The 25234-nt window shown below is 36.7% G+C and overlaps 2 protein-coding genes across 2 annotated transcripts; one reads left to right on the top strand and one right to left on the bottom strand.

The window, feature by feature from the left end:
* The first annotated feature begins 1988 nt into the window (after positions 1-1988).
* ppp1r15a (protein phosphatase 1, regulatory subunit 15A) lies at positions 1989-5840 on the top strand. The gene is made up of 3 exons (XM_052135995.1): positions 1989-2206; positions 3253-4174; positions 5355-5840. Exons 2-3 carry the CDS (start codon positions 3266-3268, stop codon positions 5571-5573), a joined length of 1128 nt encoding a protein of 375 aa, XP_051991955.1. The 5' UTR covers positions 1989-2206; positions 3253-3265; the 3' UTR covers positions 5574-5840.
* Positions 5841-6868: 1028 nt separating this feature from the next.
* On the bottom strand, positions 6869-25234 carry acer2 (alkaline ceramidase 2). The gene is made up of 6 exons (XM_052136073.1): positions 24890-25234; positions 22549-22663; positions 19420-19561; positions 18233-18370; positions 13074-13211; positions 6869-9967 (listed from the first exon to the last, which is right to left on the bottom strand). Exons 1-6 carry the CDS (start codon positions 24992-24994, stop codon positions 9781-9783), a joined length of 825 nt encoding a protein of 274 aa, XP_051992033.1. The 5' UTR covers positions 24995-25234; the 3' UTR covers positions 6869-9780.

Genomic DNA, 25234 nt, shown 5'->3' with positions numbered 1-25234 from the left:
ATCTTTTTAAGCTACCATCTGCACTGCTATCACCTTGTGTAAATATTTCAGACTATAGCAGCTGAAAATATTTCCCCCATAATTATCAACACAGATCATTTCTTCCAAACAAAAGAGGACAATAAAAGTTTTGATAAAAACATAATTTAATATGTATTTGTTGTGGCTTCAAATCAAAGTTTAAATGAAAAAACTAAATAATTAATGTGTAATTTATTTCTGTCAACAGGCTTTGTGGCTTATGAAGTCTGTAAAGGGTGCTTGGGTTGTTCTGGGATTGTAAATGGCTTGGCATACAGCCCGGGGGAAGCTTATGATATTATTAGCAATTCGCTGTTAGCGACGAAAATCTTTCCATCTCTTCCATCCATTTCTCTGATTCGCCAAAAAGCACAAAAAGGCAACATAAAATAATCTAGTGTTTAAATCCATGTTGTGTCAATAACTCCTGAAACCCTAAACACTATAAAACAATTAACTAATTTACAGCTCCAATAATGCACAAGTTTTAACAGAAGAATTAATGAAAGTGCTTTTATAAAATTTTAAGCCTCACATTACTGTGGTTAAACCCTACAAAAATTGGCCACATTCACTTTCATTGAAAGTGCTTGCTTAACTGTAACCTCGACTTTTGCTTTCTTTAAACAAAATTCTCAATTTGTGTTCTGCAGAAGAAAGTCAAACACATGTGGGGTACATGAGGATGAGTAAATGATGAGAGAACTTTCATTTTTGGGTGAATTATCCCTTTAAAGTACTGTAGTAGTATAGCAGTAAAGCATTTTCATTTTAAAGGTGTTAATACACTGGCTGATTTGCCGTATCTCAAATCTCAATATTACATTTTTTATAATGCTTTTACATATAGTATAGTGCAGCTTGCTCAAGTATTTGTACAGCAATTAATGTCAGTAAACATGACAACAAAATGGTACTAAGTACATTTTGATCCCTAAACTTTCCAGTGCAATTACATGAATGTATGGTTTATTCTAGAAACAATGCACAGCAGGATAAATGTCTATGTGCTACCCTACGTCCTCTCAAGCTGCTTACCTGTAGTCAATATACTGGGTAAGAGTGCCTCCATTAAAGTAACTGTGGCTGCTTCATTGTTCATCATACTAAGAATTCAGCTATTAAACCAAACAAAAGTCACTTAAAAATGATTACCGGTTAATGATAATCTTTTTTAATAATATACTGTATGTATTGTTAATGAATGAACTGCTTTTGTGAATGGATTTTATGGATGGAATTAATATATTGTTGCAATTTAATGCATGAAAACGAACAAACATATTTGCACAGCTTGTATTTGCTGTATGTCTGTTTTCTCTATTGTCCTTAATGCTGTTGCACTATGCTGGCATATGTCCACTTTATCTATTGTTTGTGTTTGTATTGTGTACTGTTCTGCATCACTTGTCTATTGCTTGTATTTATATGTCTACTGTCTCTATTGTCCTTCATGTGTATTATTATTTATCCGTCTGTGACATGGTACTGTTTCATAATGTTGAATGTATGCACCAAGGTTTCCAGAGAAACCCCATTTCTTTTTACAATAAACTGACTTTGACTCAAAAACTGAATGGGGAAAGAAAGAGGAGAAATGTCCTATTCTTTGTTGTCATCAAAACAAAACAAGACACTATTTTCACATCACTGCAATAAAGATAGGATGCCTGCGTTTTTACTTTTCTATCATAATGTAATGGTAAATGGTAATCGAAACGAAAGTCCCCTTTATTTGGATGTGTTTGTTTATAGCCTTTCAGACAACACCCACTACAATGTTTTTGTTCTAGAATTTCCTTTCCATATTAGGTATAATGCAATCCGGTTTCAACCAGACACTTGTGACCTCGCCCCGCCCAGCAACTAAACGTTTGTTACGTGATTTCCCAATACGTCATTGACGGTAAAGCGCAAGTCCCGCCTCCACATGTTGACGTCACTACAACATATATAAACACTCGACGCCAGACAGACAGTATTTCTATTTACGGCAAATAATGTATTACTTGAAATAACACACCGAGCGAGAGATGTTAATGAATAAAGCGAAAATGGAGTACATGTTTGTATCGTTGTCATATTACTCAAAGAGTGGTTTTGAGAACGTCAGTAAACTGAACATTGGAGAACCAAATCTTCATTGGAGCGATTGCCAAGCGACAGGCTGACCAAACACAGAAAGGTAAGAAATGTGTTATTAACTGTCTATTATTAAGGATTTATTAATGAACTGTACTTATGCATAATTGAAAACATTTATAGATATTTGTTTATTCGACATAAACAATAAAAGCAGATACGTGACGTGCTTGCGTGCAACATCGTTTATCTCTGCGTCATGCCGTCATACATAACTAATAAGTATCATGCTGGGACAGTAGAATGATGAAATCAAATAGAAATACCACGGTACTTTGATTAACCATGATACTGTTTGATTATCACGTTCATATATCATGTTTTTCCATGGTACATGTTCGAAAAACATGTATTCTCATTAAACATGTCTAAACAACATGATGTTCCATGGTACATGTCCAAAAAAAACATGATAATACTATGAAACATGTTTTAAAAACATAATATTACAATTATACATGTCAAAAACATGATATTAATATGAAATGTCTAAAACATAATATTACCATGGTACATGTACAAAAAACATGATATAATGTCCAAACAATCATGGCATTCTCATGGTCTCATGTCCAAACACCATGGCACTATCATGGTCATTTTTAGAGAGAAAAAACAGACATGTAATGACTTTAGTTTACATGGTAAACACCATTGTGTAAAGGGATCAATGGAAAGGAGGAGGCGAGAACCGGCTTTTCAACATAAATAATGGTTTAATAATAAACTAAAACAGAAGACAAACACACACATGACGGACATGTCCGTAAACGATCTCTCTCTTCTGCACGATCCTCTGCAGTCGACCTTTATCCCTCTCGGAGGCATAATTAGCCTAATATGGGACCGGGTATGTAGGATCGCGACCGGCCCCGCCCTCCACCCTGCCACACATTGAAGTACCTTGTTTTTAGTATGTTGAATTGGCATGACAGTACATAAAAAAGGCAGGGCAAGTCACACTGGTATGTGTCATAGTCTCTTGTAACAGCATACAAAACAAACATAGTCTTGGGAATTGGGCTATTTGAGTTAAAAAGTTATTTTGATATATTTTGAACATTGTGGATTTTGTTTGCTTCTTTGCAGAGTGAATGTGATTATGGCACCGTTCACCATTTGCCCAGCTCACCCACTATCCCATCAGGCAGCTTTATACATGCAATCCAAAATGAGTCCAGAGTTGTCATCCAATACCCTGGGAAGGCATGAAAATCTACCCCTCAGTCTCTATGGTGGAATGTCCATCTTCTCAATGCTACTAAAGAACAAACTCTATCTGTGGCAGGTCATCCGGAGAGTTGTGATCTGTTGTATGGGTGTGACAGAGCTTTTCAGATACAAGATTCCTTTCTTCATTTGTGTGGGAAAAAACATGACCATGACAGGCAAGTTGAAGACCCGAGGTGTGGAGGCCCAGGAGAGGCCTGGCTGGGAATTTAGTGTTATCAACACTAATAAGGAGATGAAAGATCCAGAGATGAGAGCCATAGTGGAGCTAGATGATGAAGAATTGACCCGGCCTGCTGAAAAGCAAGAATCGTCTGTGAATGATTTGGATGAGGAGGAGGATGATGAAGAACACAACCTCTCAGAATGGCTGGAATGGGAGTCTGAAGAAGAAATTGAAGAAGTTAATGATAATGAAGATGATGATGATGAGGAGGAAGACGATGAGGACAATGAAGAGCACGCTCCACAAGAGGAAGATTGTGAATCAGAGCGTGATGAGAATGTGGATTCTGAATGGTCAGATGATGATGATGAGGATGATGAGGGTGATTCAGAGGCATCAACGGAGAGCCTTGAGCTCTGGGAATCTTTTCTCAACAGCAGTGACCCCTACAACCCTCTGAGCTTCTCCTCCTCCACTGGATCTAGAACAAACTCTGCAAGCACATCCCAGAACCAGCTAACCCTGTGTTCACAAATCAAACAAGTTAAGCATTCAACATCAAAGGCAGCTGAAGAGCATCATCCGAAACAAAGCACAAAGGAGGGTGGGAAGAAGGTAAATATTAAATGAATACTGAGTTTAAATTGAAAGAAGTTAACTATTAATATGTAGTGTTTTAGAAATATATTGGTTATAATAATATCTTGTATACGAAATTTACCATTACTGGTGAATCTCATTAAAACATGTCCAGATTACATTTCAAAACCTAAAATAATAATCATAATAATGGATTAATTAGCATAAAGATACAAAAAAATGTTTTCGTACTATTAAGATTGTTCTCGATGGTAACCCTCCTTAGATTCTTTTAATGCCATTGGTTTTAATTTCTTCTTTCTTATGATTTTGTTATGAAATATATTGCAAGGAAACCAAGTTTAGTTCAATTTATAGAAGATGACAATTAATATGTAGCATATTACATTCATTATTAATGGTGAATCACACGTTAACATGTCCAGTTTATATATAAACCAATTTATTATAATTAAAAATATATACTGTATATATTTTCCATCAAGAAAAAAACCCTATTTTGTACTATCTAGATTTCTTATTTGCATTGTGACATTATTTTCATGACAATTAACCACAAGACAATGTTACTTACCATAATGCGTCCAAACATTTAACTTTTTATTTATTTAATTTGTTACATTTCTGTTAATTTCAATGGTAATTCTTATTAGAAATAAGCATGAGCTTTATTTTGTTTCTTTTTTTTTTATTTATTAATGAGAATTGGTGAAGTAAATGTCCTTAATTTACCATTGGTCCTAAAATAAGCTTCATTTTCTTAAAGCAAAATATAATTTATTGTTTCTGTTTATTTATGTCTATTTATTTTGGGGTGACATTTGACCTGGATATGTTCTTGGAAGTTTTGTAAGACTTCCAAGATGTATATATATATATATATATATATATAAGCAATAAAAATATCTCTGTGGAGCAGAGGTGAAAGGTTGTGCAACAAACAAGCAAAAATGCCTATAAGACAAAACTGAGAAATGTGACTGAGGGATGAAAACACTTTGTCATTGATCTGCCTTGACAACAGCTGATAAGTTGTTATAGAGGTTCCTCATAACATTGGCTAGGTTGCCACGTTACACACATGTGACTTATGCTGCATGACTAATTACAAGGTGACACTGAATAGTCTGGTTTTGAATATAACTTATGAGTACTCTGATGACTAACTCAACTTTTCATTTACTTTCTATTTTAGGTATGTTTCAGTGATGAGGTGACTGTACATCCCCTGGTGGTATGGAGTTTCGCTAGCAGGGCAGCACGGGATGGGTCTTGTTGGTTGCAGATGGCCAGAGATAGAGCACGCTTTAAAAGAAGAGTGGAGAATATTGAGACGGTCATCAAACCCTGCCTGACACCTGAACACAGAGCCAGCGTTTGGGAGATGCTTCAAAGAGAAACACTGTCAGCCTAGATTATTATTACATTATAAAGTGAAGTAGCTGTCTAGATGTTTGGAATACTGTAATCTATGGTGCTTTTAATCTCAAACAACTGAATGTTTTTGTTTGTAATGTGATAATATATTGTGGTGTAATTTTTATACATTTTTGTTTCATGCGAGTTTCATGTTCTATGTTTTGCACTTTTATACTTAATTTATACTACAAAACACTGTGTATGTCTTAAAATACTGTATATTTTTTGTAGCAACTGACAATTTATTAAACATCCACCAATTATCCAGTATAGTTTCATTTATTTATTTAAAATATTTCAGTTGTTAAATATACATATTAAAATATTATAATGAATATGTTATAAAGCTGACAGCATTAAAAGGACAGGTACAAGAATGAATAATAAATTAACATTTAAAGCCACTCTGGTTTAGTATACTAACAGTGGTCTAGGAATCACTTCTTATTGTAAAGAACATCAGCTGAGCATTAGAGCAACAAGTATGTACAAATGACAATTAAATACATATTAAAATGCTACAAGTATTTAACTTACTGTACTTTTACTGTAAAACTCTAATGGAGTAAACGATTATTTATATAAAATCACACATTAAGAAAGACATGCAGTTTTCAAAACCGTTATATGCAGCATGTTTTTTATTAAATAAGGTGTAAAAATACAATCATTTAACTAATTTGGTTACAAACAGTCATTGATAAATGGTAGTTACAAAACTATTAATCGGTTATAAGTCACAAAAAATAAATATTCTTTGTATCCTCGGTCTCTGTGTTGCATCTGAGTCTGGCTGGCAGAGACCGCAAAATATAACACACACACTCTCACACTTGTAATAGTCATTGCATTGGCTTTCAGTACATATTGTGCATTGCTTGAGCAGAAAGCTATACAAGAATACAAAATGACTCAGTAGAAAACTACTACACTGAAGGCTGGTTGAGTGGCAAAAACAATGAAGAAACAGGTATTATTCAGCTTCTCTTAGAAATACAGATGCAATTTTGTGGCAATGGAAGAAAGCAGCAAAAAGTCAAAAATGCGTAATATGTATAAATCTGCATTGGATTTGTATTTATATTGCGCAAGTAAGGTGCTTTTGGCGTTTCTTCCTTCAATAAATCCTTTGTATTGTTTTAATTGGCAGTACAAATTCGTGATCCATCGATATGTGGTCTATGTAAAGTGTTGTCAATTCAAAACGTGAAGCAATAAAAGGTCGAATTAACAGTCTTTGAGAAAACAAGCTATTCCATGTTCTTTAGCATATGTGTGCATATATATGTGTATATATATATATATATATATACACATACACACACACACACACACACACACACACACACACACACACACACACACACACTTCTGTCTGATTACATTCAAAAGAGGTTGACAGTTGACAGTTGGCAAACCTTTGCCAATCATTTTCAACGGAGCATTCTTTTACATTCACTTCACCAAACAATTTTCATACAGTGTTGTAAAAGGGTATCTTGCGATAATACATCTGTCAAATGTTCTTTCACTTTACAGTAGTGCAACATGGCTCAGAATATTTAGATCCAGTTTATACTGTTATTGGAATCAATATGTTACATATTAACATCATAAACTTACTATCAGGGGTATCAGGTGGTGGAATCAGGTAATTGGCCTCAATAAAAAACAATGATTACAATATTTCAATGTGCGAGTAACAAGGAAAATTAATAATAAAAAGCATTAGTTAGATTTAGTTCCCATGTTTTAAAGTCAATTCATATTGAAAATGTATTTTTTCATTTATTTTGGCATTCAGTAGAGAAAATGTGCTTTATATAGCAAGGCTTTGTCCACTCGGCACATGGCACATTTGTTTTTCAAATTCAGTTTAATTTAGTCAAATCCTTTAGGACAAACTCTCCACTCCTTTTTCCAAGTAATCAAACAGATCTGATGCCTTTGATCACATGCAAGGCACCTCGCAGTCGTGCTATCCTCATGAGGTTTATGAGACAACGTCATCACTGTATTTGATATATTCATGCAATCTGAAACTGCTCACTCGTTCACGCCACAGCAAATGCCAGATATTTTACACTGAAAAAATTGGTAACTTGCAGTCGTTAACTTGAGGAGCTATTTCTGTCCGGTCTTACCCTTGAAATTAGTTTTGTTGGTGTAACCTAATGTATTCAAGCTAATTTAGTGATGTGAAATAATATTTTTGTCCTTAATAAAATCTGTTCATTTAGATGTTACCATTGAAAATTTGTGAATTTGATTTTGGCCTGGGTAGCTCAGCGAATATTTACATTGACTACCACCCTTGGAATTGTGAGTTTGAATCAAGGGTGTGCTGAGTGACTCCAGCCAGGTCTCCTAAGCAACCATATTGGCAGGTTGCTAGGGAGGGTAGAGTCACATGGGGTAACCTCCTCATGGTTCTCGCTCTCAATGGGGCACGTGTTCAGTTGTGCATGGTTCGCGGAGAGTAGCATTAGCCTCCACATGCTGCGAGTCTCCCTGGATTCAAGCACAGCTAGCCACGTGATAAAATGCGCGGATTGACTGTCTCTGAAGCGGAGGCAAATGAGACTTGTACTCCGCCACCATGAGGACCAACTAAGTAGTGTGATTTGGGCATTCCAGGGAGAAAAAGGGGATAACATTTAAAAACTAAAAAAGAAAATGAGTGAATTTGGACACAGCTGTAGGCTGAATAGTGGAAAAACTACTGATGGGGGGGAAATAAAAAAAAAAATGAAATCCATTCTGCACTCAAAAATAAAATTATTTAAAAATGTACTTATTTAAAATTTTACAACAAAATTCCAACAAATTAAATTGAGTAATATTTAACTAAATAAAATACAAATAAATAAATATAGTTTAGGTTTTATTAATTTAATTTAGTTAAAAATTACACAATCGAATCTGAATTATGTCGTTAAATTAAAATGCGCAAATCTTGAAAAAAAAATACGTCTAAATAAGTGTTCCAGCTGAAATGGCTGAAAGTTTTAATGTAATCTGTAAAAATCAGATTTTTACAGTCATCAGTTTTTTTTTTCTCTCTTTTGCTGTTCAGACTACAAACCACTACATGGATTTTTCACAGTTTAGAATAATAGTTAAGCCATCATAACTATGGAATAATAGAAATAGAACTATGGGAATTACGTTGTGACAAAAAAAATCTAAAATAAATCAAAATTATGTTTTATTTTAGCATCTTCACTGTTGTCACCCTTTGCCTAGAATTTGCAGAAATATACTCTTGACATTTTCTCAACCAACTTTGTGAGGTATCACCCTGGGATGCTTTTTAAACAGTATTGAAGCAGTTTCCATCTATGTTGGGCACTTATTGGCTGCTTATCTTTATTATTCGGTCCAAATCATCCATCAAAACATTTCTTTTAATTAAATCTTAGTTTTAGATTTAAATAAATTAATATGGTGGCACAATTATATTTTTGTCTACAAAACTAATTTCAAACATTTAAGCAAACACCTTCAGATCAAAATATTTTTAAGATTTTGAGAAACATTTCAGTCAAGTGACCCCAAACTTTTGAATGTTAGTGTACATGCAAAAAAAAAAAAAAAAAGAAAAGTATTGGACTGGATCTTTGTCACCTGTCTGAACAAAACCTAAAACAGATCATTCTGAGAATCCCATAAACCAAAATCTGGGTCCTAAAAACAAAAAATGTTGCTGTTTTTTTATACCTCTTAATTTCAGAACACTGCAAGTGTACACTTGTGTGTGAAGTGAAATAACATCATGTTCTGTGTTAATATGTAACAACAACCCCTTTATGACTGTGCTACCTTATTATAAGTGCAGGTAAAATTAGATTTTCAAAATATTAACTGTACAAATTAACATAAGTATTAAATGCAGGTTCAACTGCAGGTCTGTGAAAATTTGTTTAAAAAAAGCAAACACTATTTTTATAATCCCTCATTCCAAATGTATATACCATATTAATGTGTGTATTCTCTGTGCCTGATAATCCATTAAAACATATAAAGCTGTCATAACATGAAATCCTTCCAATAATTCAAAAGTTCATTTTGTGCATACTGACATGCATATTACTGATTGACCAAAATCTCCGCCCAAACAAAAAAACAAACCCACTTGCAAAAACAGGATTCTGCAGTACAAAGTGCATTGAGGAGTAATCAGATACCTTGGGAAGAACAGTTTATGTCACCTTAACTGAAGGCTTCCGATGCACACAGAGAAGAGTGATGTATGGCACCCCGATAAAAGCCCATTTCTCACTGGGCCAGAATTTGACTACAGGGCCCTGCTCGGGAGCCTCTGATGCTATGTCAAAATAAGCAAAACACACACACCCCAGATAGGAAGCCAAGCAGATGAGAATGTGCCTGTAAACAGAAATATAAGGGGATAAAAAGTGTAGAGGAATTGATTAGAATAGCAATAAATTAGATCTCTATTACTGAAAAATTACACTGCGTAGGCTGTTCAATGTATATCAGCCCACAATAATATTGGTATTCATAATATAAGACCTAATGCACCGCTCTGTTTCCAGGTCGGTAGAAAATACTATAAAACAGATAACATAAAAATCTTAAATTTAAACCCGTTAGTTAACAAAGCTTTTGAATCTGTCACAGGCTCGTCAATCTTCGGATATTATTGCGTTTGAAAGCAATATGTTTTAGAAATTTGTACTGTCATATTGATATTTTACATCCCGTAACCCAATGCAATTCCTTAACCTGACCAATTTTAAACAATATAAAACATGTAACAGACAGGTACATTTTGGAATATTTGGCAAAGTTTGGAATGAATGCCAGTCGGGATCTGGCCGTCACGGCTGACAGGAACACGGATCATTATAGGAATAGTTCACCTAAAAAAGAAAATTCTCTCATCATTTACTCATCCTCATGCCACCCCAGATATGTATGACTTTATTTCTTCTGCAGAACACAAATTAAGATTTTAGGGAGAATATCTCAGCTCTGAAGGTCCATACAATGCAAGTGAATGGTGGACAGAACTTTGAAGCTCCAAAAAGCACACGAAAGCAGTGATAAAGTAATCTAAACAACTCCAGTGGTTTAATCAATGTCTTTAGAAGCAATATGATAGGTGTGGGTGAGAAACAGATCAATATTTAAGTCCTTTTTTTTTTTTTTTACTATAAATCAATACCTTTGACCAGCCTAAACAAGTAGGTGCCGATATGCACGAAGAATGCAAATCATCAAAAAACTAAAGAAGAATTTGGAAATGTGAGTGAAAGTGTAAATTTATAGTAAACAATTGCAGAAGAAAGAAAGTCACACACATCTTGGATGGCATGAGGGAATAAATGATGAGAGAATTTACATTTTTGGGTGAACTATCCCTTTAAGGCTATAGGGGACCGTAATAATTAATAAGAAACTCATGTTCACTTTTTAATTCAGCTTTTGAAAAAATTATTTTTTCATGGAAAATAATTGTACAAACAGAAATGCACAATAGAAACACTAGTGATCTCATACTTTTGGACCCCATTGAATATAGTTGAAGTCACAAGTTTACATATACTTAGACTGAAGTCATTAAAACTCAAAATGTCATTTTTTTTAACCACTCCACATATTTAATATTAGCAAATGATTGTTTTGGCAAGTCATTTAGGACATCTACTTTGTAAACAATTGTTGGAAAAATGACTTGTTTCATGCAAAGACAGATTGTTTCACATGTAATTGACTATATCATGATGTTACCTTAGTTTTACACACAAGTTAACATTGGCTATAGATGAAATTCCTCTGACGTCACACTGCAGGAAACCCCGTTTCTGGGTTCGTACGTGCGATCAGAGTTTGTGCGATTTCTTTGTAAAATGTTAATATCCACCAACTGCTGCTGCAGGTCAATTGCATCTAATGAAGCAGATGCGATAACAATCATGGTAACCCATGAAGAGTTTTTCCTGATACAATGATCTGGTGGAAATTTTAAGAAGCCTTAATCTCCATTAATCTGTGGAAAATGGGGGTGTTCCAACCAAAACAGCATTTTTTGCGCATTTTCAGCTCAATTTGAGCGAAGCGCCCACAGACAGTAGTTCTTTTCTGGGCAACCAAAAGAACCAGGAAAGGGCAGGGTGGAGCGTTTGATTGTATACAGTAACTTCATCTATATAGGAAGAGTGGAACCGATGTTATCTGAAATTATGCCTTTTATGTACATTTGGATAGTGCCTCATAAAGTGCAAAGGGTGTATATCAGTGCTGCACAGAATTTTTTTCCAGAATGTTCTCACAACCTGGTAGCAACTCTTCCACGGCCCAGTACTTGGTCATGACCTGGGGGTTGGGGACCTCTGCTTTAGGCAATTTGCTTCTGATAGGAGGTGTACTGAATTTGAGGTGTACCTGTGAATGTATTTTAAGGCCTACCTTCAAACTCAGTGCCTCTTTGCTTGACATCATGGGAAAATGTAAATAAATCAGCTAAGACCTCAAAAAAAAATTGTGGACCTCCACAAATTTGGTTCATCGTTGGGAGCAATTCCCAAATGCCTGAAGGTACCACATTCATCTGTACAAACAATAGTATGCAAGTATAAACACCATGGGAACACGCAGCCTTCGTAATGCTCAGGAAGTTGACGCATTCTGTCTCCTAGAAGATGAAGGTAGTTTGGTGTGAAAAGTGCAAATCAATCCCAGAACAACAGCAAAGGACCTTGTGAAGATGCTGGAGGAAACAGGTTGACAAGTATCTATATCCACAGTATAACGAGTCATATATCGACAAAACCTGAAAGGCAGCTCAGCAAGGAAGAAGCCAATGCTCCAAAACCACCATAAAAAAGCCAGACTACAGTTTGCAAGTGCACATGGGGACAAAGATCTTAATAAATATCCTCTGGTCTAATGAAACAAAAATGTATCTGTTTGGCCATAATGACCATTGTTATGTTTGGAGGAAAAAGACTCAGTTACACCAGTTTTGTCTGGAGGAATGGGCCAAAATTCCAGCAACTTATTGTGAGAAGCTTGTGAAAGGCTACCCAAAACGTTTGACCCAAATTAAACAATTTAAAGGAAATGCTATCAAAGTGTATGTAAACTTCTGTCCCACTGGGAATGTGATATTTCTTAAAATAGTGATCCTAACTGACATAAGACAGGGAATATTTTCTATGATTAAATGTCAGGAATTGTGATTTTTTTTATGCAAACTTTTGAGTTCAAATGTATTTACAACTCGGGACGGGGGAAAAAACCTCAAAGAACCTGAACAATGCCTTGACTATTAAATATTCAAGTATATTGAAGTGCAAGTTTGACAAATTTTGTTTTTGTAGCTTTCCTATATAATAAGTAGACCCACTGTTATATTGCCCACTGTTATTTGTGGCGTACTGGTATAGGATGAAGTACACCGAGCATGCTCGGTAGATGCAGTATGAATGAGACCTGAATGAGTGCACTTGGAGGGCGGTGTACTCACCAGGCACAGTGTAGATAAGGGAAGTTGACAGATGACCACATCTCACAGAAAATGCGATCACTAATCCAGCACATCAGCGCTAGAGTCCACCACAGACCTGACAGAAGACCCAGCTTAAACACACGCGGGTTGTCGCACCTACAGGAAGAGCAACACTGTAAAAAAACTTGTGACATATTTTGTGGTATTTGCTAAGTGAGGCATCACTATTGCTCATACAAAGGCTTAGGGATCAGAACGTAGTACTAACTCTAAGAATTATACTTTGGCATGTCTACATGAATGACATCTCAAATCATGTGGAGAGGTGTGTCATTACTTTAGCAAGAGGTCAGACTTACAATTATTGTGCATAGATGTGCAGAACTCTGTTTGCTTTACATTAAATAACTATAAATACTGTTGTTTCATTTCAAGGAGCGCTTGGTCACGATTGTTCACAAATAGGATCATGCTGATGATCATTTTCACAGAACTGCCCACACACACTTCCCACCAAATCTGTCTTGCTGTAACAGTGAACAAGTGTAGCAGTTATCAGATGGATGTTTCTTGCATAGCCATAATTGCTGACATCAATGGTCAATGCCACAAAAAGTAACATATAAAGAATCCTGAGGTGTACAGACACAGCAATTATAATGGTGAAGCTGCTGTGTTGAGAATGAGAAAAGAGGGTAGAGTGAGTGAGTGAGAGAGAGAGAGAGAGAGAGAGAGAGAAGGAAGAGAGAACAGTTACAAAGACACAGGAAGTGGAAACTGTTACTCAGCTAGACTGATAAAAATAAAGCTTTGCTCGGCCCTAAAGATGTTTGCATAAAAGTCTTTAAGGCACAGCAGGAAAAAAGCCCTCTAAGGGTGAGAGAGGGGAGCAGAATATAATGTGAAAATGTATGATATGACATACCATTCTTTACATAACCTAGATTTCCTTGAATTCTTGTGTGCAGCAGTCCTCTGTCAGCTCAATTAAACATCAACATTAATAACAAAGCACAGCCATTCTATCTTTTCATGTTCTGATAAGGGCTAGAAGTGTCAGGACAGTGGAGCACAAACACAAACAGGCCAATGAAAACTAATATATATATATATATACACACACACACACACACACATTTTGGATTGCCCATAAAACAACAGACTAGGGCCAAAGCAAACAGCATAAATTAAAAAGGGAATTTTTAAACACACAAGCATACTCAGAAAGAGTGGCAGACTGAATTGAGGACCATTGGACCACAAATGTGATGCTACAGTAGGTTTAGGGTGAATTCAGGTAAATAAGGCCATTTTTTGATACTGATTTCAGATAAATTGGGCCAATTATGACACTTTTTGACATTGATTCAGATAAATTCAATTAGGCCACTTTTTGACCCTTAAAGGGGTCATGAAATGAGAAACCAAATTTGCCTTGATCTTTTGGTATATAAGAGGTCTTTGTATCATTAAAACGTCCTGCAAGTTTAATATTTTAAGACGTCCTCCCCATTCTAAACGAATCATTTATTTAATCAAGCTCAAAATACAGCTCGTTCTGGATTCATGGTTAGAAGTGACGTGACGGTTAGAAGTGACGTACCAGCGTTTGCATATGACCGCCTCCAGCACAAGATAACTACGCTTTAAGCGCAAGACAACTACGCTCATTTCAGTATCGCCGTCGCCTCACAAGTGTTCAGTCGATGGACAGCGAGCTCTGACAGAGACTACTTGTGCACAGGAAAATTACGATGCCACACAGATGTGCTGTTCCTGGCTGTGGTCAAACAAAACCTCTGAATAAGCTGTCGAAAGATCCAGACGTCAGGGAAAAATGGATGCAGTTTATTTTTTGCGGACGTCCCAGTCACGGCAGTGTTAACTTAAGCGTTTGTTCTGTACATTTTAAGGATGACTGTTTTGAGAACAAATCTCAATATGATGCTGGCTTTGCCAGAAAACTGTTGCTCAAAGATAAGTCCGTGCCGACTATTCTGGGAACAACGACGACGCAAACTGTAAGTAATCTATTTTAAACTTTAAACTACTTTTTAAAGCGCAATTTCATTCATTATGAATAATCACAGTGTTTTTACTTAGTTTACTTGCATATTGTTCTGGCTGGGGCGTCAAAAATTGATACATAGGCACTGACGTTAGCCAATCATAACAGTGGGCGTTAACACTGAAGTCTTAAATGGAAAACGCCCCCAAAACAGACTGTTTGAATCAGAGGATGAGAAACAGGGTGGGAAAAGGTCATAAATCACTAGATTTTAAAAGTTTTTCTTAAAAAAAAAAATATATTAATACTATAATTGCACCTAAGGGAACATAATAATACAATAAAAAACCCATGTCATGACCTCTTTAATTCAGGTAAATTGGGCCACTATTACATTTAATCCAGGTAGATTAGGCTACTTTTGACACTGAATTCAGGTCAAATGGGCCACTTTTGACACTGATTCAGGTAAATTGGGCCACTTTTTTACATTAAATTCAGGTAAATTGGGCCAATTTTGCCATTGGTCAATTATAATTCAAAATACAACACTGGAGTTATATTTTGTCAAATAAAGTGCTGCATAACAGAGTATCACAGATGTTAGATCATGCTTAAGTAAAAAACAATTAATACTGATTTATTATTATTATTATTAGTAGTAGTAGTAGTGGTGGTGATTGTATTACAGTGAATATAACTTAACAGTTGTGATATATTTCTGCCATACAAACCCCTATAAATCTACCTTTAATTTTGACTGAGCTTTTATTTTGAAGTGTTTCTTTGTTGTTTTGACAAAGAGGAGCATTGACGTTATGATAGCAGCTTTCCACTCTGGAAAAGCCAGTTGCTACGTGACTCAAAGTGATTATTAAATCACAAAAGGCTGCTATTTAACTGAATAAGTACAGTACTGTGCAAATGTTTTAGGCACTTGTGAAAAATGTTGTAAAGTGAGGATGTCATAGTTGAATAGTTTTCATTTATCAATTAACATCATAAAAAAGTCCAGTAAACATAAAAAAGCTACATCAATATTTGGTGTAAACAGCACCAATTCTCCAAGGTACACCTGGACACAGTTTTTCTTGGTTGTTGGCAGATAGGATGTTCCGAGCTTCTTGGAGAATTCGCCACAGATCTTCTATCTATTTTGGCTGTCTCCATTTCTTCAATCTCTTCATGTAATCCCAGACTGACCCAACATTCAGTGAGGAGCTCTGTGGGCACAATGCCATCCCATGCAGAGCGCCCTGTTCTTCTATTCTTAATTTTCTATTTGCAAAAGTAATGTTTGGGAGTCTAAAATGTATTTTTACTATTGACACATTAAAGCTGAAGATATAAATAACCATCTTAAGACAAATGTTTTTGTGAAACATCTTAAGTGCCTAAAACATTTGCACAGCACTGTATGTACTCTGTATGTGCCTCGTGCTACAACGTGAATTTGTACTCTGTTTACCGTCATCTGCTACAGAGTGGGCAATGCTCATGATGGCGTTTGCCCTGTACCAGCCTTGGAGGAGCCTTAAAAAGGTATGAGCAGCCGGCGTCAGCACAACATTGTCTCCACACATTCACAAGCACTCACATCTGAATTAAATGCAAACTATATATTTATCTCATTAAATCGCAGATTTTGCGGTTAAATAATCTCACTAAGACATAAAGTGATTTTCATTTGTGGGATGAATGTTTACGTAATGACATTCGTATGTCAGATGGTATCGCTATTTGGTATTTTGTACAAGTACGAGAACAAGTACATGAGCACGATATCGGGACATCCCTAGTCGATTCAACTGGACCACTTTTTGACATTTATCAGGTAAATTAGGCCACTTTTACATACTGTATAATTCTGGTTAATTGGGCCACTTTTTGACATTTAATTTAGGTATATTGGGCCACTTTGACACTGGATAAAAAGTAATTAACCACTGAAATAGCAATTTTTTTTTTACCTTAAATTAAGGTAATTTGGGCCACTTTTTGAGTTGTCTAAATGTAATTAATATAAATAAATAGGTTTCTGTACTAATTTGCATTTCTGTACAGAGAAAGGTTTAGCAAAATACACATTTTCACTTCTTGTAATGAGAAAACAAGCTCAACTTTATGATTCGTTTCAACGGTTGTGAATTTATCACTAAAACTTCAAACTTATACAACGTTTGCAGTAAGATAAAGCATATAGCTGGTCTGTAAGTGCTATCAGGAAAACTACAGCAGCTCGTCTTGTTTTCAAGCCGGCATTGATAAGCCTTTTTCTTCATCTAGAGAGCAAGGCAAATGAACTCTTATACACACATTGGGTTGTTGTGGCCAGAGGATTTCAGGCCAGTGTGCTAAACAACAAATGTCTCAATGGCTTGCTGCTCTCATAGAGCAAAAAATGTGCCAATGTGCTGTTGTGTTTTTGCACAGTCACAATGCCTGTTTTATATTGCGACATACACTATATGGCTTCAAACGAAACAAACCTAGCAAGAGCTCTTCAAATAAATGCTTATGCAGAAGACAAAACTTTAACAGCAAAATAAAATGTTACCAGTGGACAGTCTGAAAATATGGTACAGAGTATTCTACATTTTTACATACCCTGAAGAAAATGAGAGCTTTGATTGTGGGTGGTTGCCAGGGCATTTCTTTGCGGTTGCTAAGGTGTTCTGAGTGTTTTTTAGCGTTACTATGCAGTTACTACTGTGCTCTGGGTGGTCGTTATGTGGTTGCTTACTGGCCCAAGTCAACCCATCCCGAAGTCCCTATAATATTCTGGTTCCTAGATATAGCTCGAGTCCTTCCTTCAATGCAAGTCAAGTCAAAGTCAAGTCAAATTTTGTCCATTTGTTCAAATCCCTAACCCGAAGTATTAACCATTATATCTTATTATATCTATTTTGAATTTGGCAACCATGGTGGATTACTGAACATTAAATAAAATGTTCTTTATTATGTAAAAACAAAAAATCCTAAATTCAGTCACAAGTAAATGGCTGCCTTTGAAACATGCTTTGCTTAAAGAGATATAGATATATAAGAGAATATATATAAATAGAGCAGTCAGGAACTTGTAAAACAATAAATATATAATGTGGTACCATGAAAAGCACAACAGAACTGATGTGGAAATTTGGGTGTATGTTTCTATAAGAGCACTGACCTCTTTAACTCAGTTATGAGAAGAGCAGTGCATGGGATCCCCAGCGTCATGAGAGAGATCGAATTAATGACTGGCTTGATGAAGGCAAGACAGGTGGTGATTCCTGACAGAATGCCAATTACCACTTTAAACCTCGACCTAGAGAGAGAGAGAGAGAGAGAGAGAGAGAGAGAGAGAGAGAGAGTGTGTTAGGAAGGAAAATAAGAAGCAAAGTATGCATGAGATATTGAGTATGCACTGCCTACATCAGAATAATATCAGATCTCATATCTTGAATTGAGCAAGATGAGTCTAATAGTGATAGACTGCTACATTTGATTTCAATTAATTGGTTTATATTAGGCCATTTTGAGATTGAGAATTCTGTGGGCCTGGGTAGCTCAGCAAGCAAAGACGCTGACTACCACACCTAGAGTCGCAAATTCGAATCCAGGGCGTGCTGAGTGACTCCAGCCAGGTCTCCAAAGTATCCAAATTGGCCCGGTTGCTAGGGAGGGTAGAGTCTCATAGGCCAACATCCTCGTGGTCGCTATAATGTGGTTCTCTCTTTTGGTGGGGCACGTGGCGAGTTTGCGTGGATACCGTGGAGAATAGCGTGAAGCCTCCACACACACTAGGTCTCTGCGGTAACATACTCAACAAGCCACGTAATAAAATCTACGGATTGGCGGTCTCAGACGCGGAGGCAACTGAGATTCATCCTCGTCCACCCAGATTGAGGCGAGCCACCACGAGGACTAAGAGCGCATTGGGAATTAGGCATTCCAAATTGGGGAGAATTAAAAAAACAAGTGTCATAGTCTCACACTCAGAATTTAAGCATAGCTAAGCCATACCTGTGTCTGTCTCAGAACAAATCATAATTTGTCCAAACCAGTGAAAATGTACTGATAGCTTTGTCAATGCATAGTGCACATTTTCTATTTTCAAATATTATATAGTGCATTTTGTGTAAATATTACTCAATAAATGTGCTAAATATGTGTTTATTAAATTTAGCTAATAAAAATTTGATATCATGACATTGTATTACATATGAGCATTATATAATAATACCAGATTTGACCAAAAAAAAAAAAAAAGTTCAACCACTAAATCAACAAACAAAATCTTTTAGTAAAAACAAGCACTGCAGGTATATTTTGGGTAAAATATGTATGCTTTTGGTTGAAGATGTGAGAGCACACCTGTCTCGACGGAATATCCTGGGAAGGTATCTTTTGGGAAACCACATGCCGATAGCACACATTAGCACCCACAATATGGCCAGCTCATCCAGCATCTGGCCCAAGAAGCTCAGCGTAGCATGGAAATAACTAGAGCCGATACCTAAACAAGATCAACAGGATGATGTGAATTTTTTTTAAAAAACAAAATAGAAATAAAAAAACAAGAAACTGCTTCGAACCATTATTGACATATCCCATATAGAGTGATTTACACAGTTTTGAAGCTGCTCAGCCTTGACATCAATTTTGTAGTTATAGCCAGAAGGCTAATTCACCATGGGATTTTCCCAGGTTTCTTTTAGGATTTTAGTCAAATAAGGTCTGTGGTAAGCATTACTTGAAGATATGTGGATGTTTTGTTTTATAACATAAATTACACACAGTCATACCTCGAACGTGAATTTAGAAGCTGCCTTATTTTTTTATAGGTTGCTTCAATTAGGCTTAAAAATTCACATTTGGGGTATGACTGTGTAATTTATGTTGTAGAACAAAACCTCCACGTATTTTCAAGCATTGTTTACCACAGACCTTCTTTTACTCCTAAAACCAAAACTGCCATTATAAAAACCCATAGGAAAAATCCAGAGGGAACCCAAGGCTCGAAAATGTGAATTCTCTTCCGTGTTTTTGGACTACAACCTGAACAGTTCTATTTGAAAATAAAATGTCAATCAAGTTTGGATCATTTTAATACAATAAAAGTAATTATTTATATTAATTTATATTTTTTTTATTCCCTTTTCTCCCCAATTTTGGAATGCCCAATTTCCACTACTTAGTAGGTTCTCATGGTGGCACGGTTACTCACCTCAATCCGGGTGGCAGAGGACATGTCTCATTTGCCTCCACTTCTGAGACAGTCAATCCACGGATCTTATCACGTGGCTCGCTTTGCATGACACAGCGGAGACTCACAGCATGTGGAGGCTCATGCTACTCTCCGCGATCCACGCGCAACTTAACACGTGCCCCATTGAGAGCGAGAACCACTAAACGTGACCACGAGGAGGTTACCCCATGTGACTCTACCCTCCCTAGCAACCGGGCCAATATAGTTGCTTAGGAGACCTGGCTGGAGTCACTAAAATGATTATTTATGATGATTCTACATTAAAACAAAACTAAACGCGCAGTACACATTCACTTGTGCAATGGCCAATAATTACAGTTACGTTTTTGTTGGAGTAAAGTAATAAATGCCATTGACCTATTTTCTTTCTTATTTGCTAAGGCAAGCATCATTCCTAATGCCCATACTTAGAGTTAGACATTTGAACAAACACTTCAACGTGTCTTGTACTATTCTCTCTAAGTCGTCCTCAGACGAGCCTTCCATCGTTGCCTCCAGGCATCCCGATTCTCCATGCATCCGGCCAGTTCGTTGGTGCTCTGGGCACCTGTATCCCTCTTGAGTATGTCCACGTATGTTAGCGTGGGACGTCCTCTTGACCGATGGCCATGTGTTGGTTCCCATAGCACCAGCTTGCTGGCTGGCAGCTCGCGATGCCTTCGGCAATGTCCTGCAAGTCTCATTCTCCTCACAGCAATCTTATTGCTCACTCTTGATGCTCCCTCATACAGGATTTTGTTGGTTACATGCACACTCTTACTGATATTAAACACTGCATCCTGTGTAGCACCCGTCCAGGGACTTCTCTAGGGTTGGATTCAGGGTCCAGCATTCACTGCCATAGAGGAGAACAGACTCTACCATCGCGTAGAAGAAGCTGAGTTTGATTTGGCGGGAGAGGTTGGAGTTCCATACACTGTTCATGCCGTTCAGGGCCCTCCATGCAAGTGCCATCCTCACTTTTAGGTCCTCAACTATTTGTGCTACAGATATACTGTCAAACTTGTGTCAGATTTAATTGTGCAGCACTCTAGACATTATTTCCCATCTAAATATTGCAGCCAATGAGGAATAGCCCTTGTTAAAAAAATCTAATTATATTTTGGCAAATAGACAGTATGCCAGTTAAAAGGTCTTCAAAAATGTCCTAAAACAAGCTCTGTCTTAGTCTGATCCTTTGACTAAATTAACTATTATATGACTGGCAAGGAGGATTTTGACTCTAAAAATCACAGCCAGATTAATTAAATCAGCAGCTTCCTTAGAGCGGAAAAACTGTGAAGACATTTGTACAGAGCAGTGTTTGTGCTGAGCTGGCTACTTTCCAATGCTGTTTCACAGACAGTGCTCCAGTGTGATTTTAATACACCAGCGGTTGTTGTGAGGTAAAGGTTTTCTAATGTGATTGCCCTAACCTTAACCCAAGACAGGAAAGACCAAATAAGAAGTAAAAAGGAATTTTCTTCTAACAACTACAAATAGACTTGATTTGGTTCTCACAGAGCGGTGCGGGTGACACCACTATGAGAGGGGCAGCTTTCAAAAACCTAAAGCTTAGATGGTGACAGAGCTTTTATTGTTTAAACTGAAGACCACTGAAATACTGAAAATGTTAGTGTCTCATAAATACTTGTGAACGCTCTGAGGTCATGTGAATATTAACACATTTTAAAGATGTCTATGGGAAATGTGGTCTGTGATGTCTTCCGTACACTGAACAAAAATGAATAAATAATAATTCTGGCAAAATATCGAATGAGAGCAGAGAAAGGAATAGGCATTTAACACTAGGTTTAACCCTAAGTTAACATATTCTTTAACCCCAGGTTAAAGCAACTTTGACAACTAAAACAATATTTCACACTAGTAATTTTGCTAAGGGTTTAGCTACACTTTCAAAATAATTCATATTTAGTATTTGAAATAAAACATGTGACATAAATGGTAAAAATAAAACCAAACAAAATGTTATGTTAGGTTCCCTCACACATTTCATATTCACAATGACTTCTGCCCTAAACACACTCATTTGGTTTCAGTGAGATCATGTATTTCCTGTCCTTGAAATTCCTGAATTTCCTGAAAACCAACCATATTCCTGAAAAGAAGGAAGAGTAGAGTTCACAAACTGCCACCACCTATTAAGTTGAAAAATATGGCCTCTATCGCTCTTGTGCCAGAAATTACTTTCAGTCAATCTAACACAGAGTAAGAGAGAGAAGGGTCAAATTTACCAACAACCACCAGCAGAGTCCATATGAGATAGATGCCACTGTTGAAATGCGTAGCATACTGACGGAAGAGACACATGAGGATAGGAGGCAAGACAAAAAACAGGACATTGCTTATCTGAAAAGACAAAAAGAAAAAGAGAATCTCAACAGGTTTGAAAACATGACTTGTGTGTTACATTTGTAGCAAACTGGGGTTATGCACAAGGAAAGTCTGAGGGGCAATACAGATTATAAAGATAATTTATAAAAATTAGTGTACTTCTTAAGTCAACAAAAGTGTCAGTGAAGAGCTAAGATGAAATATGAGACAAAGAAAAATCTAAGAAAATATCACTGCACCTAAAATATTTAGAATATTTCTATTGGGTGTCATTTCAATTATCCGGGCTGTCATTTAGCCAATCATTCAAAGAGTGTAATATTGTTTGTGTGTATTTAGAATATATCAAATGTTTGCTATGACACAGCAGACATTAAACCAAATGAGACTGCCGTTTTTTTTCCTCAAAAATGTTAAAGGGGTCATGACATGAGAAACCACATTTGCCTTGATCTTTTGGTATATAAGAGGTCTTTGTATCATTAAAACGTCCTGCAAGTTTAATATTTTAAGACGTCCTCCCCATTCTAAATGAATCATTTATTTAATCAAGCTCAAAATACAGCTCGTTCTGGATTCATGGTTAGAAGTGACGTGTCGGTTAGAAGTGACGTACCAGCGTTTGCATATGACCGCCTCCAGCACAAGATAACTACGCTTTACGCATGACACTACGTCATATCGCCGTGCGCCTCACAAGTGTTCAGTCGATGGACAGCGAGCTCTGACAGAGACTACTTGTGCACAGGAAAATTACGATGCCACACAGATGTGCTGTTCCTGGCTGTGGTCAAACAAAACCTCTGAATAAGCTGCCGAAAGATCCAGACGCTAGGGAAAAATGGATGCAGTTTATTTTTGCGGACGTCCCAGTCACGGCAGTGTTAACTTAAGCGTTTGTTCTGTACATTTTAAGGATGACTGTTTTGAGAACAAATCTCAATATGATGCTGGCTTTGCCAGAAAACTGTTGCTCAAAGATAAGTCCGTGCCGACTATTCTGGGAACAACGACGACCCAAACTGTAAGTAATCTATTTTAAACTTTAAACTACTTTTTAAAGCGCAATTTCATTCATTATGAATAATCACAGTGTTTTTACTTAGTTTACTTGCATATTGTTCTGGCTGGGGCGTCAATAATTGATACATAGGCACTGACGTTAGCCAATCATAACAGTGGGCGTTAACACTGAAGTCTTAAATGGAAAACGCCCCCAAAACAGACTGTTTGAATCAGAGGATGAGAAACAGGGAGGGAAAAGGTCATAAATCACTAGATTTTAAAAGTTTTTCTTAAAAAAAAATATATTAATACTATAATTGCACCTAAGGGAACATAATAATACAATAAAAAAACCCATGTCATGAGGGATTGTTCACACATAAATGCTAATTCTCTCATCATTTACTCACCCTCACACCATCCCAGATGTGTATGACTTTCTTTCTTCTGTTGAACACAAATTAAGATTTTTAGAAGAGAATTTCAGCTCTGTACAATGCAAGTGAATAGTGACCAAATCTTTGAAGCTCCAAAAAGCAAATGAAATCAAAAGTAATCCATTCAACTCCAATGGTTAAATCAATGTCTTCTGAAGCGATATGGTTGGTGTGGGGGAGAAACAGATCAATACTTTTGATCAGCCCTGGCCAGTAGGTGGAGATATGCAGATATGGATATAACAACTGGAGTTGTTTGGATTACTTTTATGTTTCCTTTATGTGCTTTTAGGAGCTCCACATTTCTGTCCACCATTAACTTTCATTGTATGGACCAACAGAGCTGAGACATCCTTCTAAAAATCTTTGTGTTCAGCAAAATAAATAAAGTCATACACATCTGGGATGGCATGAGGGTGAGTAAATGATGAGAGAATTTAAATTTTTGGGGTGAACTATCCCTTTAAACATGTCATTCCCTATGCCAACACTGTCATTCCCACCACAGAATTCTGCTAAACACAAAACAGAATGTGGAGCAAATTAATTTGAGGCATTTCAGTATAAAATGACACAAATCTCATGGGATGCATGTACATACACTGTTGGACATAGTTATTAGACACATAGTGAAAGTGTGAAAAAATGTTCATCGAGAATCCTCAGTGCTAAAAAATACCCCAAGTTAAAGAAACACCATATGTGGCATGTTTTACATCAATTGTTGTGTACTTAAAGTGCACTAAAAAAATCTCACACGTCAAACTAAAGCTATAGACAACAAAGAGCGCTGACGTACCGTGTTATAAAACTCCGCTATTCCAGGATAGATGAGATAATTCCCTTCACACCAATCCACATCCGAGCTGCCAGCCTGGAGCTGATCCCACAAATGCACGTCCATATCCGCTCGCACACTATTATAAGACCGTGACAGATGATCACAAATACCGACGGCACGAGTGCTGCACTCGCTCAATATCTTCAGACAAAGCGATGTCGGAAGGTTATTTAACACAACACACAGCGTCTCAGGCTCTCATTGTTTGTTTTAATCAGTGACGTATGAGTAGTCTTTTTATCCGAGCGTGTCATCCTGCCACCCATCTAATTCAGCTCGCCTGTGTGCCTCTTTCTGCTTGCC

This window comes from Xyrauchen texanus, chromosome 1 (genome assembly GCF_025860055.1).
Source record: "Xyrauchen texanus isolate HMW12.3.18 chromosome 1, RBS_HiC_50CHRs, whole genome shotgun sequence".
Taxonomy (NCBI): domain Eukaryota; kingdom Metazoa; phylum Chordata; class Actinopteri; order Cypriniformes; family Catostomidae; genus Xyrauchen; species Xyrauchen texanus.
Note: the sequence above shows the minus strand (reverse complement) of the source record. Positions and strands in the feature narration are given on the sequence as shown.